This window comes from Anoplopoma fimbria, chromosome 17 (assembly GCF_027596085.1).
Source record: "Anoplopoma fimbria isolate UVic2021 breed Golden Eagle Sablefish chromosome 17, Afim_UVic_2022, whole genome shotgun sequence".
In the NCBI taxonomy this organism is placed as follows: domain Eukaryota; kingdom Metazoa; phylum Chordata; class Actinopteri; order Perciformes; family Anoplopomatidae; genus Anoplopoma; species Anoplopoma fimbria.
Window position 1 is genome coordinate 19,598,420 of NC_072465.1, and position 14,317 is coordinate 19,612,736.

The 14,317-nt window shown below is 41.6% G+C and overlaps 1 protein-coding gene across 1 annotated transcript; it reads left to right on the forward strand.

The window, feature by feature from the left end:
- The first annotated feature begins 63 nt into the window (after nucleotides 1-63).
- Nucleotides 64-13,430, forward strand: LOC129106406 (mitogen-activated protein kinase kinase kinase 12-like). The gene is made up of 13 exons (XM_054617797.1): nucleotides 64-556; nucleotides 3,413-3,596; nucleotides 3,705-3,896; nucleotides 4,367-4,525; nucleotides 6,762-6,920; nucleotides 7,133-7,241; nucleotides 9,019-9,128; nucleotides 9,301-9,417; nucleotides 10,093-10,230; nucleotides 10,920-11,631; nucleotides 12,554-12,621; nucleotides 12,888-13,188; nucleotides 13,344-13,430. The coding sequence occupies exons 1-13, from the start codon at nucleotides 64-66 to the stop codon at nucleotides 13,428-13,430; spliced, it is 2,829 nt and encodes a 942-aa protein (XP_054473772.1).
- The last annotated feature ends 887 nt before the right edge of the window (nucleotides 13,431-14,317 follow it).

Genomic DNA, 14,317 nt, shown 5'->3' on the forward strand with positions numbered 1-14,317 from the left:
TCACTTTGTTTTGTCCTGTCAAGGCTCCCAGTTCTCTAGATTCTCTGATGACCAAAGGCCCCCATGGCGCTTATTCATGAATCACGTGCCCCCTCACCTTCTCTTTCCGGCTTCAACTCTCCACTCTCTGATCCTCCATCCTTCCGCCGCCTCGATGCCGAAACACCCTGCACCCCCGAAATGGACCTTACCCCGACCCAGTGTGTCCTTCGCAACGTCCTCTCCATAGACACCGGCGGTGCTGTGGAGCCCGGGGGTGGAGGAGGAGGAGGAGGAGATGGGCAGACGGCTGCACACAACCAGACACCTGGCGAGGAACAACAGGAGCACTTTGCCAACAGTATCCTGAAGCTCCATGAGCATGATGGGAGCTCAGGAAGGACGGAGGGAGAGGGGCAGGAGATGGACGGCAACGCGGTCAGGAGCCAAGCGGGTGTCGCCAGGCTACAGTGCCAGTCTACCGGAGGGTTTCTGGAGGGGTTGTTTGGGTGTCTGCGGCCTGTCTGGACTATGATTGGCAAAGCTTACTCCACAGAGCACAAACACGGCCTGGACGGTAAGTCTAGCAGTCAGATCCATTTCAAAAGGAAACACACAAACACATCTACACACACTTGGTTATAGCTTTCCAATAAGCCATCCAATAACCAACTCCCATTTAATTGCAGTGTGAAGCTCTGATATGCTAATCAAATTATCTTATCCTCCAGTTTAATTACATTAAACAGTTGGTAGAAAAATGACTGCCACAAAGGCCACGTTGTAAACAAACACTTTCCTTGACGTGAAAGAGCTGCAGCCAGAGAGAGACTCTATCAAAGCTGCAAAGAGCTTATTTTCCCCTCATATTTTCCTCCCCGATCCCTTTGCCTGCTTGAGCCCACCGCACCTTCTCCCCAGTAACACCCCCTCAATGAAACTAGCTCCCTGTGACGCTGTGTTGTTTATGTCTGTAGCCACTACAATAGCGCAGAACTCCCCCGGGACTCCTCTGCCAAATCTGCTCCATGAATTATGCATGGCCACGCTCCGACCCTGCGCCTCTCATCTCTATTAACGCAAACCTGACACACACGCATATGGGAGCCCAAGGATGGCTGCACACACACATAAACACGTCCACAAATAAAAAACACCTAATATCTAGCACTGACACAAACACATAAAGTAAGATAAGAAACAAACTTGATAGAATAAATACAGCATTGCACATCAGAGCTTGAAGATGGCAGATTTTATATGTCTCCTTGTCTTTATGGCCTTCTGATTTTTTATCACCCGTTTGACTTCCACATCTCCCCTCCGCTCCCCTCCTCCTTCCATCTCTCATTGTCTCCCTTCCTCTCCTTTTCATCCTGTGCTGTTATCACTCCCGGCCCATCTGCACCTCGCTGCTCCCCTCCTCCGTGCAGCATCACAGGGAGTCACACACACTGACGAGAGCAAAAACGGATATTGTAAGAGTGACATAAATAGGGGCACTGGCTCTGGATGTCTATCTACCATATCACAATGCTCCATTCTTAAGATTTGATTGGAAGGCACAATATGGCACAAAAGAAAGCAGGGAAAATTGTCTGTCCTTTATTGATTGTGAAGGACTATGGGGTGCTTGGTGATGCTCTCGATTTCCTCAATTCTTCAGATCAAACAAAGCAGACCTGGCAATATTCTGGCGTGTCAGATGTGGCCTTATGTCTTTACTGTGGGACATTTGAGGGGCTCATTAGCGACAGTGTCCTCAATCTATCAGGAGATCATTAATCATTCATAACGTCCTTATTAATATGATAAATGTGTCTAAATCTTCTTCCAGCGAGTTAAGAACAGCAGCAGAGCAGGCTGTATATTTTCCTCTCTATTAATAATCTGTCTTCCGCCACATGGACCCCTGCCGACCCGAGGGGAATCCCCCTCCCTTCTTGTCTCTTTGCACACACACAAACAGATCTACCACTACTACTACCATCATCCCCCTCCACCTCCCTATTCAACGTACATCCACATTAGGCTCTTAAATCCCCCCCACCCTCTCTTCCTGAGCATTGGACCCCTGTTTCACGTCAGCCCCACAATGGCACTAAGCAGGATTTAGGAGGCTGAGGGAGAATTACCCACAGGAGATTAGAGCTCCCCGTCTATCTGCCTGCACACCCTGAGTCTTAGGTTAAGGTGGGGTTCAACCACCGAAAAAGATTTCAACTTGGGCTATGCGTTGACTGTAAGGGCCAGGGTTTATTGCAGGATTAACTGTTACAGGTCCAACCCATATTTGTAAAATAGCACAGTCTGTTGTGGTGATGTACAGTAAACCTGCTGCTATAACCTTTCAGGGTTTTTGGTATAAAGTGTCTTTTTCTGTCTTGATTTATTGAAAAAAGCATGATTTAAGCTTCAGCTTAGTTTGAGTTTTTAATACAGATTTTGAACGTAACACCTGAACACTAAACATCTGATTTTGTTTTATTTGTGTAACATTTAACCATGTTGACATATTAAAAGAATAGTTCAACATATACAGCAATAAGCTTATTTGCCTACTTGCTGAGAGTGAGATGAAAGGTTGATACCACCTCTCTCCCGTGTCTGTACGGTAAATATGAAGCTAATGCTAAGGGCCAGTTAGCTTAGCACAAAGACTGGAAACAAGGGGAAACTGCTAGCCTTGCTGTCTCTAAAGTTAAAATAAATGTGCCTACCAGCACCTCTAAAGCTCACAGGTTAACACTTTATTTCAACCAAAGTGTAAAAATGAAACCTCATGGTTTAGTGGATTTATGTGCTGCTCTATTTCTTGTTGTTACTAGGCAACCAGTGGAGAATTCAGACAGTTACTTCACTCATAACGTGTCACTTTTTTGCAGATCAAACCATGAAAATATAACATGTTGTTTAATGAGCTTTAGAGGCTTGCACCTTGCACACAGCCGGGTTAGCTGTGTCCTCCTGTTTACAGTCTTTATGCTAAGCTATGCTAGGCTAAAATTAGCTAAGAAAGCATATAAGCTTATTTTCTAAAATGTCAAGCTATTTCTTTGAAGTATCAAGAAACTGACATTAAACCAAGTTAAACACTTAACTGGACCATGGGTGACACATCAGTAATAAAGCAATATGAATCTTCACAACATCAAATCAAAAAAAATATATATATATATATATATATATATATATATATATATATGTATTGCTACAGTATATTGCTCATCCAAGGTGCAGTGATTAATCATTTTCTGGTGTTTGGTTATGTTATGAAACATCAGCCTCACTTAAGAATATGAGTTTGCCTGCCAACATAACCTGTAATCAGTACAGGTTAAGATATAAATCTGCTCTGTATCCATAGATGACCTGTTACTACACCGATAAACTCACCATCTACTTTGCCTCCATCTTTTTTCTCCGACCTCAGAGGCGTGGGAGATCCCATTCGAGGAGATATCTGACCTGCAGTGGGTGGGCAGCGGAGCGCAGGGCGCCGTCTTTCTGGGCAAACTGTATGGACAGGAAGTGGCCGTTAAGAAAGTGCGGAACATCAAAGAGACAGACATCAAGCACCTGCGCAAGCTCAAACACCCAAACATCATCACTTTCAAGTTAGTAGGAATGATCAGTTGGCTTATTAGATCACAAAAGTTTTCCATTCACTCCTGGCATTGTTACAACTCTAATATGTTCTGTCTTGATATCTCTACACTCCACAGAGGTATTTGTACCCAGGCTCCATGTTACTGTATCATCATGGAGTACTGTGCCCAGGGACAGCTGTATGAGGTGCTGAGAGCAGGCAGGAAGATCCATCCGTCCCTACTCATGGACTGGGCCATGGGCATCGCTGGGGGCATGAACTATCTTCACCTCCACAAGATCATCCACAGAGACCTCAAGTCACCAAAGTGAGTTTTGTAGACCTGGTGAAAATGTATTGTGTGGTTAACGCTCTGTAATCCAAATTTAAATGATAATGTTAAAGCAAAGAAGTCACTAAATAGTTACAACTAAAGCTTAGCTCCAATTTATTTAGACCCCTGTAGAGATTTAATTATCCAGAAGAAAAAAAATTCTCCTTCCTCCTCTTAATCATCTCATAAAACCATCAGATTTATCTTTTGGCCTTCAGATTGGAAACCACCACTGGGAACAAAGATACATTTATCGATCAAATTTTAAATTGTAATTGGTCACATTTCTAACTCTGCAAGGGCTTAACTGCCACAGAGTTTCATGTTACTGACTGACCCAATTGTTTTTTTATGGGTTTACGTTTAATAAACATTTTGTTTACAGCCAAATTAACTTTAAGCTGTTTTTGTGTTTGTACACTGATAAACTCAAATATAAATGTGTGTCCACTCTTTCATTCCAGCATGCTGATCACTTACGATGACGCAGTAAAGATTTCTGATTTTGGCACGTCCAAGGAGCTCAGTGACAAGAGCACCAAGATGTCCTTTGCCGGTACGGTGGCCTGGATGGCTCCTGAAGTCATACGCAACGAACCCGTCTCAGAGAAAGTGGATATTTGGTAGGTGTCACAACCCTTTTACACTGTCCTTTTGCACTGGTGAACCTCTGCAATTTCCCCTTATGATTTGTCTTATCTGTCATTGAATCAACATAAAATCTCATTAGTTACAGTCTACTACAGTATGGAGCGCAGGATCCTATTTCCAGAAAATCTATTGAGCATTATGTACAATATCTCATTACATGAAATTCTATAGGGCCTCGGCCATATCTGATGGGTTGCCCTGTGTTAGGCCCCGATCTCCCCCAATACATTCTCCCCTCTCTCTCCCATCCTACATCCCTCCATCACTCTTCCTCTCCATCCTGAAAGGAACGCTGGCTAATTTAATAATTGATTTGCCAGATGCTGCAGTGCTCAGGAGAGGCTGGAATAACCTTCCAAGCCTGCGGATGGTTTGGCCCAGGGCCAACAGTGCATTAGCAGAGAAGTGAAAATGGGATTAAAAAGCTTTTCATGTGGAAAGAAAGCAAAGCTTGGGTGTATACCATGCATTTTTGTCAAAATGTATGTAAACTACGTTGTAGTTCATACCACAAAAAGAGTGAGTCAGAGAAGCATTTAGTGAAGTATTGTGTTGTGTTGACATACTTTAACAGCTGGTACAACACATGTTCCTGTCTGATCTTTTTCTAAGGACTATACTAAGTAAAAGCTATAATTTAACATATACAATTAACCAAACAAAATGTAACCTTTCTTAACTTTACCTTGAATCTATTTTAACAGTATTTGCTACTGCAAGGGCAATTTCCTACAGCGGCCCATCATAAGGTGAACAAATTAACTCACAATAAATAGGAGAAGAAAGAATAAATACTGTTAATCACAAGGCTTAAAAGAAACAATAAAAAGCTGTTAGCTTAAAACTGTATGTGGAAATGGTGATACATCAATATAGGTATAAAACAATCATAAACCAACATAAGAAAATGTTACCTACTGTAACACCAGGGCTTAGGCAGACAACATGGAGCCTATTAATTGACTGGCTTCAGTGTGATGCTGCACTATATTATATACAAATAATGTAAAGCAGCAATAATGTGTTTTACTTGGTTATTAAGCTGCTGGATTCAATTATCAAACAAGATTTGAATTTGGTTAAAAACAACCACAACAAAGTGGTGATTTCCATTTCTCTGTCTTTAAATGAAAATTGCTGCAACAGACGTGCACTGCATCACTTTTATTTGTAATGGCATATTTTTAAATTTTCTTTAGCCACTTTAAGTTAAATGTCACTGAATTGTATTGCCTAATGATATTATGATGTATAGAAATAAACCAATAGCATCAGTATCTCTTCTTATGCATTATATCACAAATCAAAAACAAGTAGATGGAGAGACTCTAAAAAAAAAAAACATGTAAACACATCATCAAACACCTCCTCAATGCTGTGTACGATGCTATTGGCGCCTTGGATACTGTACATGGTCACCATGGCAACCCTGGGAGTCACCAACTAACAACAGACTTTCCTTAGTTACCTTCCCCATGGGCCTGCTCGTCTGCTCTCTCTTACCACACAGAGATGGAGCTCATCAATGAAACACTGAACTGTGGTCAAATTGCATTGTGTATCCTCCGTGTATATAGGATATATATATATATCGTGTTAATGAATGCTGAACAACTATACTCGTAATAGCCAAAATAATGAACAGTATGATGTGGATTCGCTTATGTACATGTAGGTTATATATATATCCTAAAATAGGATATATATATATATATATATCCTAAAACAGGATATATATATATATATATATATCCTAAAATAGGATATATATATATAACCCTATATATCCTAAAATAGGATATATATATATAACCCTATATATCCTAAAATAGGATATATATATATATATAACCCTATATATCCTAAAATAGGATATATATATCTATATATATATATAGATATATATATATATATATATATTCATTAATTGTTCAGCATTCATTACCACGATTCTAACAAAATAAATTTGTTTGCAGTGATATCATTTTTCATACCAAACTGATTAAACCTTGATAATAAGCTACCAAAGAATTAGCATCAAAGGCTTTTTTTACAGTGATAAAGTATCCATCAGATATAAATCAGATAAATCTCAAGATTTTTTTCAGCAAAGTTAAAAGTGTGATATTTAGTCACGCTCCGTTTCATCAGTTCACTTCACATCGTTATCAATGTGTGTGAAAGTAAATACTCTACATCTCTCTGCAGGTCGTTCGGTGTTGTGCTGTGGGAGATGCTGACAGGAGAGGTGCCCTATAAAGATGTGGACTCCTCCGCTATCATCTGGGGGGTGGGCAACAACAGTCTGCATCTGCCTGTACCTGATAGCTGCCCCGAGAGCTTCAAACTGCTCCTGAGGCAATGCTGGTGAGTGGATGGAAGGAAGAAGAATGATATTGAGGCAGCAGCAGGAAGATAATGGAATGAAGTTTGAAGCTTTAGGAAGGCTGAGAGACGTAAAAATAGCTTTTAAAAAGAAACTTTACCCAGAGGGAGCTAAAATAATAAGAGAGAAAAGGTCATTTTTTTTCAATGTTTCTTGCATTTCTGACAACATTATTTATTTAAATTGTGCACAGGAACTGCAAGCCAAGAAACAGGCCTTCCTTCAGACAGATTCTCCTGCATCTTGACATCGCCTCAGCAGATATATTATCGACTCCACAAGAAACCTACTTTCAGACCCAGGTAAGTTTACTTTATCTCTGCCAACAGTCAAGCTTTGAAATTCAAATGACAAGTACAACTTGATTTAATGACACGTTTCGACTATGTGTTTAGACATTACATAGAAAGTAGACAGAGAGGGGTAATCAAGACCAACAGCACTTAATTCTCAATCTTGTTCAGACACTTTATATGTGTAATTAAGGGAAGACATATCTGAGTCTCCCATCTCAAATTAATGTAAATAAATAGACAGATGAGGTACGCGTGAGCTCTATATGTCTCCTAATAGAAAACCTCCTGTCAACAGCAGCCAGTCTGCTGCAGCAACTACAAGCAGTGCAGCTGCACTGGGGGCCCCAAACCCCTCAGGACCCCCAAGTAATAATACCTGTCCTTTCAATCTCAGCATATTATTGTTGGTTCCTTGGGCTTTGTTCCTTGTCACACATTTCAGCCTCCCATCATATCCAAGCGCGATGGTGAAGGTCTATGTGATGGAGAGGGTGTGTCTGTGAAAGGGTGGGGGATGGGATGGCCAATGACAAATATGTTAGACCACTGCGAACCCAAACAGATGAAGGACAGGAGGCAGAAAAGTATAATTATGTGGAAGATGTGTCTTTACTCAGCCATGCAGAACCGCAGATCCATTTATAACTCAAGCATGTATAATCGTAAGACACACTCATGCACACAAACACACAAAATGAGTACGATTGAATTTCCTCCTCGCAGCAACCCACTGCCCCCTCCTTCTTTTATGTCTCATGATGCAAAATACAAACCTCTTTCACTCTCTCCACTTATCCTTGATCCTTTATTTCTCCCCGTTCCCCTTCCCCCGCTGCAACCCTCCCCAGTTTCTCTCCTCTCCGCCCCATAATGGATTTTTCTTGTGACGTTAGAAAGAAGTATTTGCTGCTGGAGTGTATTGATCGCTTTAATGGTAGGGCGCAGGGAGTAAAGAGGAAGAGGAGAAAGAGGGGACTGGAGATATGGTAGAGCGCGCACAAGAGTCCATTAGCTTAATAAGAAGAGCATCACTCATGCGCAGGCAGAAATACACACACATGATGCACGCACATGCATGTACGTGCACACACTCATATATCAGGCTTCCTTTGTCCTTTGATATGACAGGTATCAGATAACAGCTGTCACGCTCCACTGTGTGCAAGAAGATGCTCACGCTGCATCTTTTTTTTGTGTTTGTGTCAAGGCGGTTCATGTTCAGTTTTGCTCTCTGTGGATTGATCATCGTCTGACAGCTTAATGGGTTTTGTTTCAATGATAAAAGTAAATCCTTAATCGCTCTGGAAATTAAGAGCTTTTTTACCAGATCAAGGTGCAATGAAGTTTATTCTCATTATTGATATAGCCTGTTGTAAATATTTTTACTCAAATGAAGTTGAGTCATACTTTATTATCCCAACTGAAAACACAGGAAGGGCAGCATTTGCAAAGTGTACAAATCATAATAATAAAACACAGAATTTAGAAACAGGTGCTTAGAAAGTGTTTTATATTGGAAAGAACAAGCTGCCAAAATATAAAATTCAGAATATATGATGGAACAGGTACCTGCTTGGTCTCCTGTTGTATCTCCTGCTACAGAGATAGTAATTACTACTACACCACTGGGAGTAGAAACATCGACCGTAGTATTGGAAGTAGTAGTAATTTTAGAAGATGAAGAAGACACTACAATGATTCTTGCACCCAAATGGTGAAACATTCAGTTACTGTAACTCGTTAATACCTGCTCTGATGCATTTGTTTTATGTGTGTTCACCAGGTGGAGTGGAGGGATGAGGTGAGGCTACACTTTGAGCAGATCAAGTCCGAGGGGACGTGTATTCACAGGCTGGACGAGGAGCTGATCAAAAGACGCAGAGAAGAACTCAGGTTAGCACAGAAACGGTTACACGGACACACAAAGAGGATGAACTTCCTGAAATACAGATGTGGAGATATATGTATACCACGAAAAAGATATAAGGATAAGCTAACCATTGAAAAACCCATACAATTAGATAAATGTATTTAAGTCCTTCTCCCCATTTATCTCTCCACACAGACATGCACTGGACATCCGGGAGCACTACGAGAGGAAACTGGAGAGAGCCAACAATCTCTACATGGAGCTCAATGCCATCATGCTGCAGCTGGAGATCAAAGAGAAAGAACTGCACAAGTATGAAAACTGCCATTGATTGACAGTACCAATAAATAAAGAAATCACCCCCTTTTGAAGTTTTCATGTTTTATGACATTGAATCAAAGGGAATCCAATGTGGCTTTTGGTGTTGATTAACAGAAAAAGACCCTTTAATGTCAAAGTAAAAACAAGTCTCTAAGATGTACTGTAAATTAAATGGAAAAATGTAATACTTGTATACATAAGTCAATGTTTAGTTGATGCACCTTTGGCAGCATAAACAGCTTTGAGACTGCGTGGATAGGTCTCTAATCAGCTTTGCACATCTGGATATTTTCTGCCCAGAGGTCTGTCAAGTTGCATTGAGAATGTGAGTGAAAAGCAAAGTCCTGCCAAATTTATTGTTAAAAAATAAAGTAGACTAGGGCGGTATACTTTAGTCATTTTTTTAAACGTATTGCACTGTAACGGTTTGAAAACTAGGGTTGTATTAATTCAAAATACTTTAAACCAATAGCTTTATCCATCAGCAGTGGTTAAGCAGTGTGTTTGAAATGAAAGAGCATGTGAAAGGTCATCCGGAGTACAAAGTGAAGGGCCATTACGCGCAGTCACACAGGACCATTGCATGTAACAAAGTGCTCTTTTATTCCATGCTAAGTATTCACTGAGATCCATTAAACAAGTATTGGCCTTGTGTTTTAACATCAGGAGGGAGCAGTCACTGGACAAGAAGTACCCGGGCTGCTTCAAGCACCAAAGCTCCAGACAGTCGGCCTCCTCCAACTCGATGGAGAAGCTCATGAAGAAACGCAACGTACCTCAGAAGCTTCCTTCACACAGCAAGAGGTGGGACAGCGAGGAGTTATTTAAGTTTGCAGCATTTATTTGCGGCTGGTTTGATCAAGTTTCTCTTGAATATTATGTGAACACCAACGCCATGTTAAAGGATACTATCTGGTGATATTATATATTTTTTTAATGTCTACAAATGAGACCAAAACCAACAATTAATGTAATTAAATCCTGCTAACAATTACTGCCAGTCTTAGTTGATTATTGCTAATCCTTTGTGCCATGTTAACCTCCATTGTTATCCGGAAACTATTAAAAACCCCACTGTTGAACAGGGTGACATGCACACTAGTGCACCAAATCCACCGTTATAAATAGTCCTCGAAATACACTATTTACTCCTGTTTGAGTAATGTTTGCTAAAGTTCCCAGTAATTTTAAGAAAAGTATTTAGCCTTTTTGAACACTGAATGTAAATATTTATGACCCCCATTTGAAGACTTACACCTTGAAAAGGAACTAATGGTCGTGGGACCCCAAACAGGATACAAGAGTTGGACAGTATTCATTCAGGGTATTTGTGAACAATAGCAAAAATGTAGAATATTTCCAGCCTTATCCTTCAATATGTATGGGGAAGAATGCACAAGATAAACTTGCACCTAATAAGCAATTATTAGGTGCATTTAAAAGATTATTCTTTCCCGTTCTATTTTTATTAATTATGTCTCTGTCCTTTCCAGGCCAGACTTGCTAAAGTCAGAGGTCATCCTCCCCAAACTGGACTCTTCCATGACCCAGGTAACAATCCCCAACAAGGGCTCTACCTCCCCTGGCCGCTCTCGCCGAGGAAAACCCCGCTACAGGAAGGCCGGTAAAGGCAGCAGTGGGGACTTGGCTCAGCTTAAAGCCACTCTCTCCTCTTCATTAGCCATGGTCAACGCCACCTCATCTGTTCCCAGCAGCAAGCAGCACTTAGACCCAAGTGCAGCCCTCAGAGGCCTGCAGCACGATCTGCTGCTCAAGAAGATGTACTCCTCGAGCCCCGATCTCATTTCCACCACCTTGGAGGCCGAAGGCCGGAGAAAGGGGCAGGTCATGCCGGGTCTGGACAGAGCGGGCAGCCAGAGCGCTTCAGCAGGGCTGGGGGAGAGCAGAGGGACTGGAGGACCCGAGGAGGGGCCAGATGTGAATGTAGGGCCAGATGACCTGGCCGAAACACCTCCACGCAGTGACACGCCCAGTGAGGACGCAGCCTCTATCCCGTTCTCCAGTAGCCCCGACTCACCGTGTGGCAGAGGGGCCGCTGCAGGGAGGGCGTCTGTGCTGGGAAACCCCCGTGTTTCCCACGAGGGCGAGGAGAAGGAGGACGGGGTGGTGATCACACGCTCACCCAGAAGTCAACGCCTCACTCCTGCAGCACTCCTCTACAGGGCAGCTGTCACACGCAGTCAGGTGAGGTCCTTCAACAGCATTGTTTAGTCTAGTTAGACAAAGCATTGTCTAATCGTGGCCCAGTTTCACAAAATCATTTTCACATCTGCTTTATAAGGGTGCAAAGATTAATTAGCATTGAGAGGCTTTAGGGAATAACAACCATTTTGATTTAATTTGTTGCCAGTTAAGCAACACATTTGTCCTGCCTTTATCACTGTATCTGTCTTGAGTCAAACCAAGGTGTTTTTATTTACAATTATAACTGTCTAGGCCAAGGGTATTCGATTAAAATTCAACGAGGTCCAATTAGAGAGAATTTCCTAATGCAAAGGTTTGGAGCATCACAATCATGTCTAACTTGCGCTATAGGCATTCACGAATCTGCATCTGTAGAGGTGTCAAAGATTTGGAAAAAATGCTGTCATGCTTTTAGGATTGTATTGCTTTGCTGTAATAATGACACTTATGAAGTCCAGATAGTCAAAACCTTTTCGAGTCTAATCTGTTGAATATAATAATATAATATCCTCATTTTTTTTATAGATGCCATGCTACAAAAAATGATAACACACAGAAACCACAGTGTGGTGGAAAGACCATATTCAAGTGGTTAGTTAATGCCACCTGTGCATTTGTCAGTAATTAAAGTTGCAACTTCAACTTCCTGTTTAACATGCGTTAGCTGGGGGTATTTGTATGTTCCACAAGCTAGAAAAGTGATGAATATGTATAATTATCAAAAAGCATTGAGGATTCAGTCATCCCAAAATCTCAGTCACTTTGGCTTTCTCAAAGGGACACCGTGAACAGTTTGTACCCAGGTCGTCATCAGTGTCATATATTACCAGACGGCTCAGGGGTCTTGGCAGGAATGAGGGTGAGTAATGTGCAATGAGACGTGGAATCACTTGGGTTTCATACATGCTAATTTCCTCTGCAGAGACGTGGAGTGTCATCAGAGGAAGAGGAAGGAGAGGTGGACAGTGAGGTGGAGTTGCCAAGGAGACGGTAAGAGTTGTTGAATACTTAAATAGAATTATTGAAGGTTTACTCTATTTATATTTCCCTCTGTACATCCACACAGTGTTTGTGAATACTAGCCACAGATTATGCAAGTGTGATCCTTATGTTCAGCCACAATGTAACACCAAATGTAGCCGAAGAGACACAAACGTTGGCGTTAGCTTTCACTTTTTAACTTTAACTTTACATGACTTTGTAACCTGTAAAGTACTTAATGTATCTGTTCTCTTTCCTGTTGCATTCCCACTCAGGCGTCCCGTGAGCATGAGCAAGTGCCAGTCCCTGTCCAACTTCAGCTCAGAGAACTTGTCGGTGTCGGACGGCGAGGAGGGAAACACCACTGACCACTCCCACAGCGGCACACCGGACGTGGTCAGCACCAACACCGACGAGCGCCTCGACGACAAGAGCGACGACCTTCTGTCTCAGGGCTCCGAGATTCCCGCTGACCCGTCTGACTCGACCCAGCTGGGCTCCGACGGGTTGTCCGAGAAGGAAGCTATTCTTCGACAAGTCAAGACACAGCTCGCAAGTAACGATCATAATTATGAGGTAGGCTGAACAGAGAGAAGCAAAGGAGAATGCATAATATAGACTGATATATAACAGAGACTAAAACGCAGATAACAGGTTAGAATCTGCTGTACTTAACATTGGAGTCTGTTGCTGCTCTAACTCAGATAATTCATGTGTTTCCTTCACACCAGGGCCTGTATGATGACTCGGACTGTGACAGTGCAGAGCTGGACCATTCAGGCAGTGCAGAGCCCAGCCAACCTCCAGCCAACTGGTGAAAACCTGACACCTCAACCCACTCAAACTCCTGCAGATCTGGCCTGTGAATGCCTCGTTTACTCTAACAGACCTCCATACACAGAGTCATGATCAGGGACATTTCAGGGAGGCAGGAAGTGAAGGTGTTTCTCCGTCAACACGAGCAGGAAGACCAAACAAACCCTTGGTGAGTGTTCTCAAAAACATGATAGTCTGGGGGGAATAAAAAAAACAGAAAATTCCGTTTCATTTGAGATAAACTGGTCACAGCGATGTGAAACTGAATTGGGGCACTAGTCTAGCTGACAGAGCAGCAGCGTTTATAGCAACTGGCCCAAGATCAGATTTGCAAAAACACCTCAACAACCGAGGCCTCAGTCAAAGAAGCCATCCACACGACTATCTATTAACGTCTCTTTTCATCTTCCATGTCGATTTGTGTTTTTTATCTCCATCATGAAAATGTGTACGTTATTTCACATCATGTCATATGAGAACATGATTTTAAGATCGTATCAGGGTGTCATTATATTCTAATGTTTCTATTGTCAACATCACTGGGACACCTGCTGATGTTGCTGCTTGCACTTAATTTATGAAATGTACTGATTTCCGTCGTGATCATCGTGTCATATTGCATTTCCTCTCAAAACGTTATGCACTGACTAATTCATTGTTATTTTACTGTGAATTCATGGACATTCTAAAAAAAACAAAAAACATGTTTACATTTATCATTTGTATTGTTTACATTTTTTATTTATTTTTGTGTCATGGATTATGTTTCCATTTTCTACTCCTGTGTTTTAATATCTATGTAAATATGTGATGTTGTAAAATGAACAAATTTTTAAAATGTGAGATTGTATAATTTAAAGGTGCTGATGTTTCTAATTAGGGGGGTTTC

Coding starts and splice junctions, on each gene's coding strand:
- LOC129106406 (XM_054617797.1), top strand. CDS start 64: ATGGCGCTTATTCATGAATCACGTGCCCCCTCACCTTCTCTTTCCGGC. Junction 9,129..9,300: donor AGACGCAGAGAAGAACTCAG/GTTAGCACAGAA, acceptor CTCTCCACACAG/ACATGCACTGGACATCCGGG. Junction 10,231..10,919: donor CTTCCTTCACACAGCAAGAG/GTGGGACAGCGA, acceptor TGTCCTTTCCAG/GCCAGACTTGCTAAAGTCAG.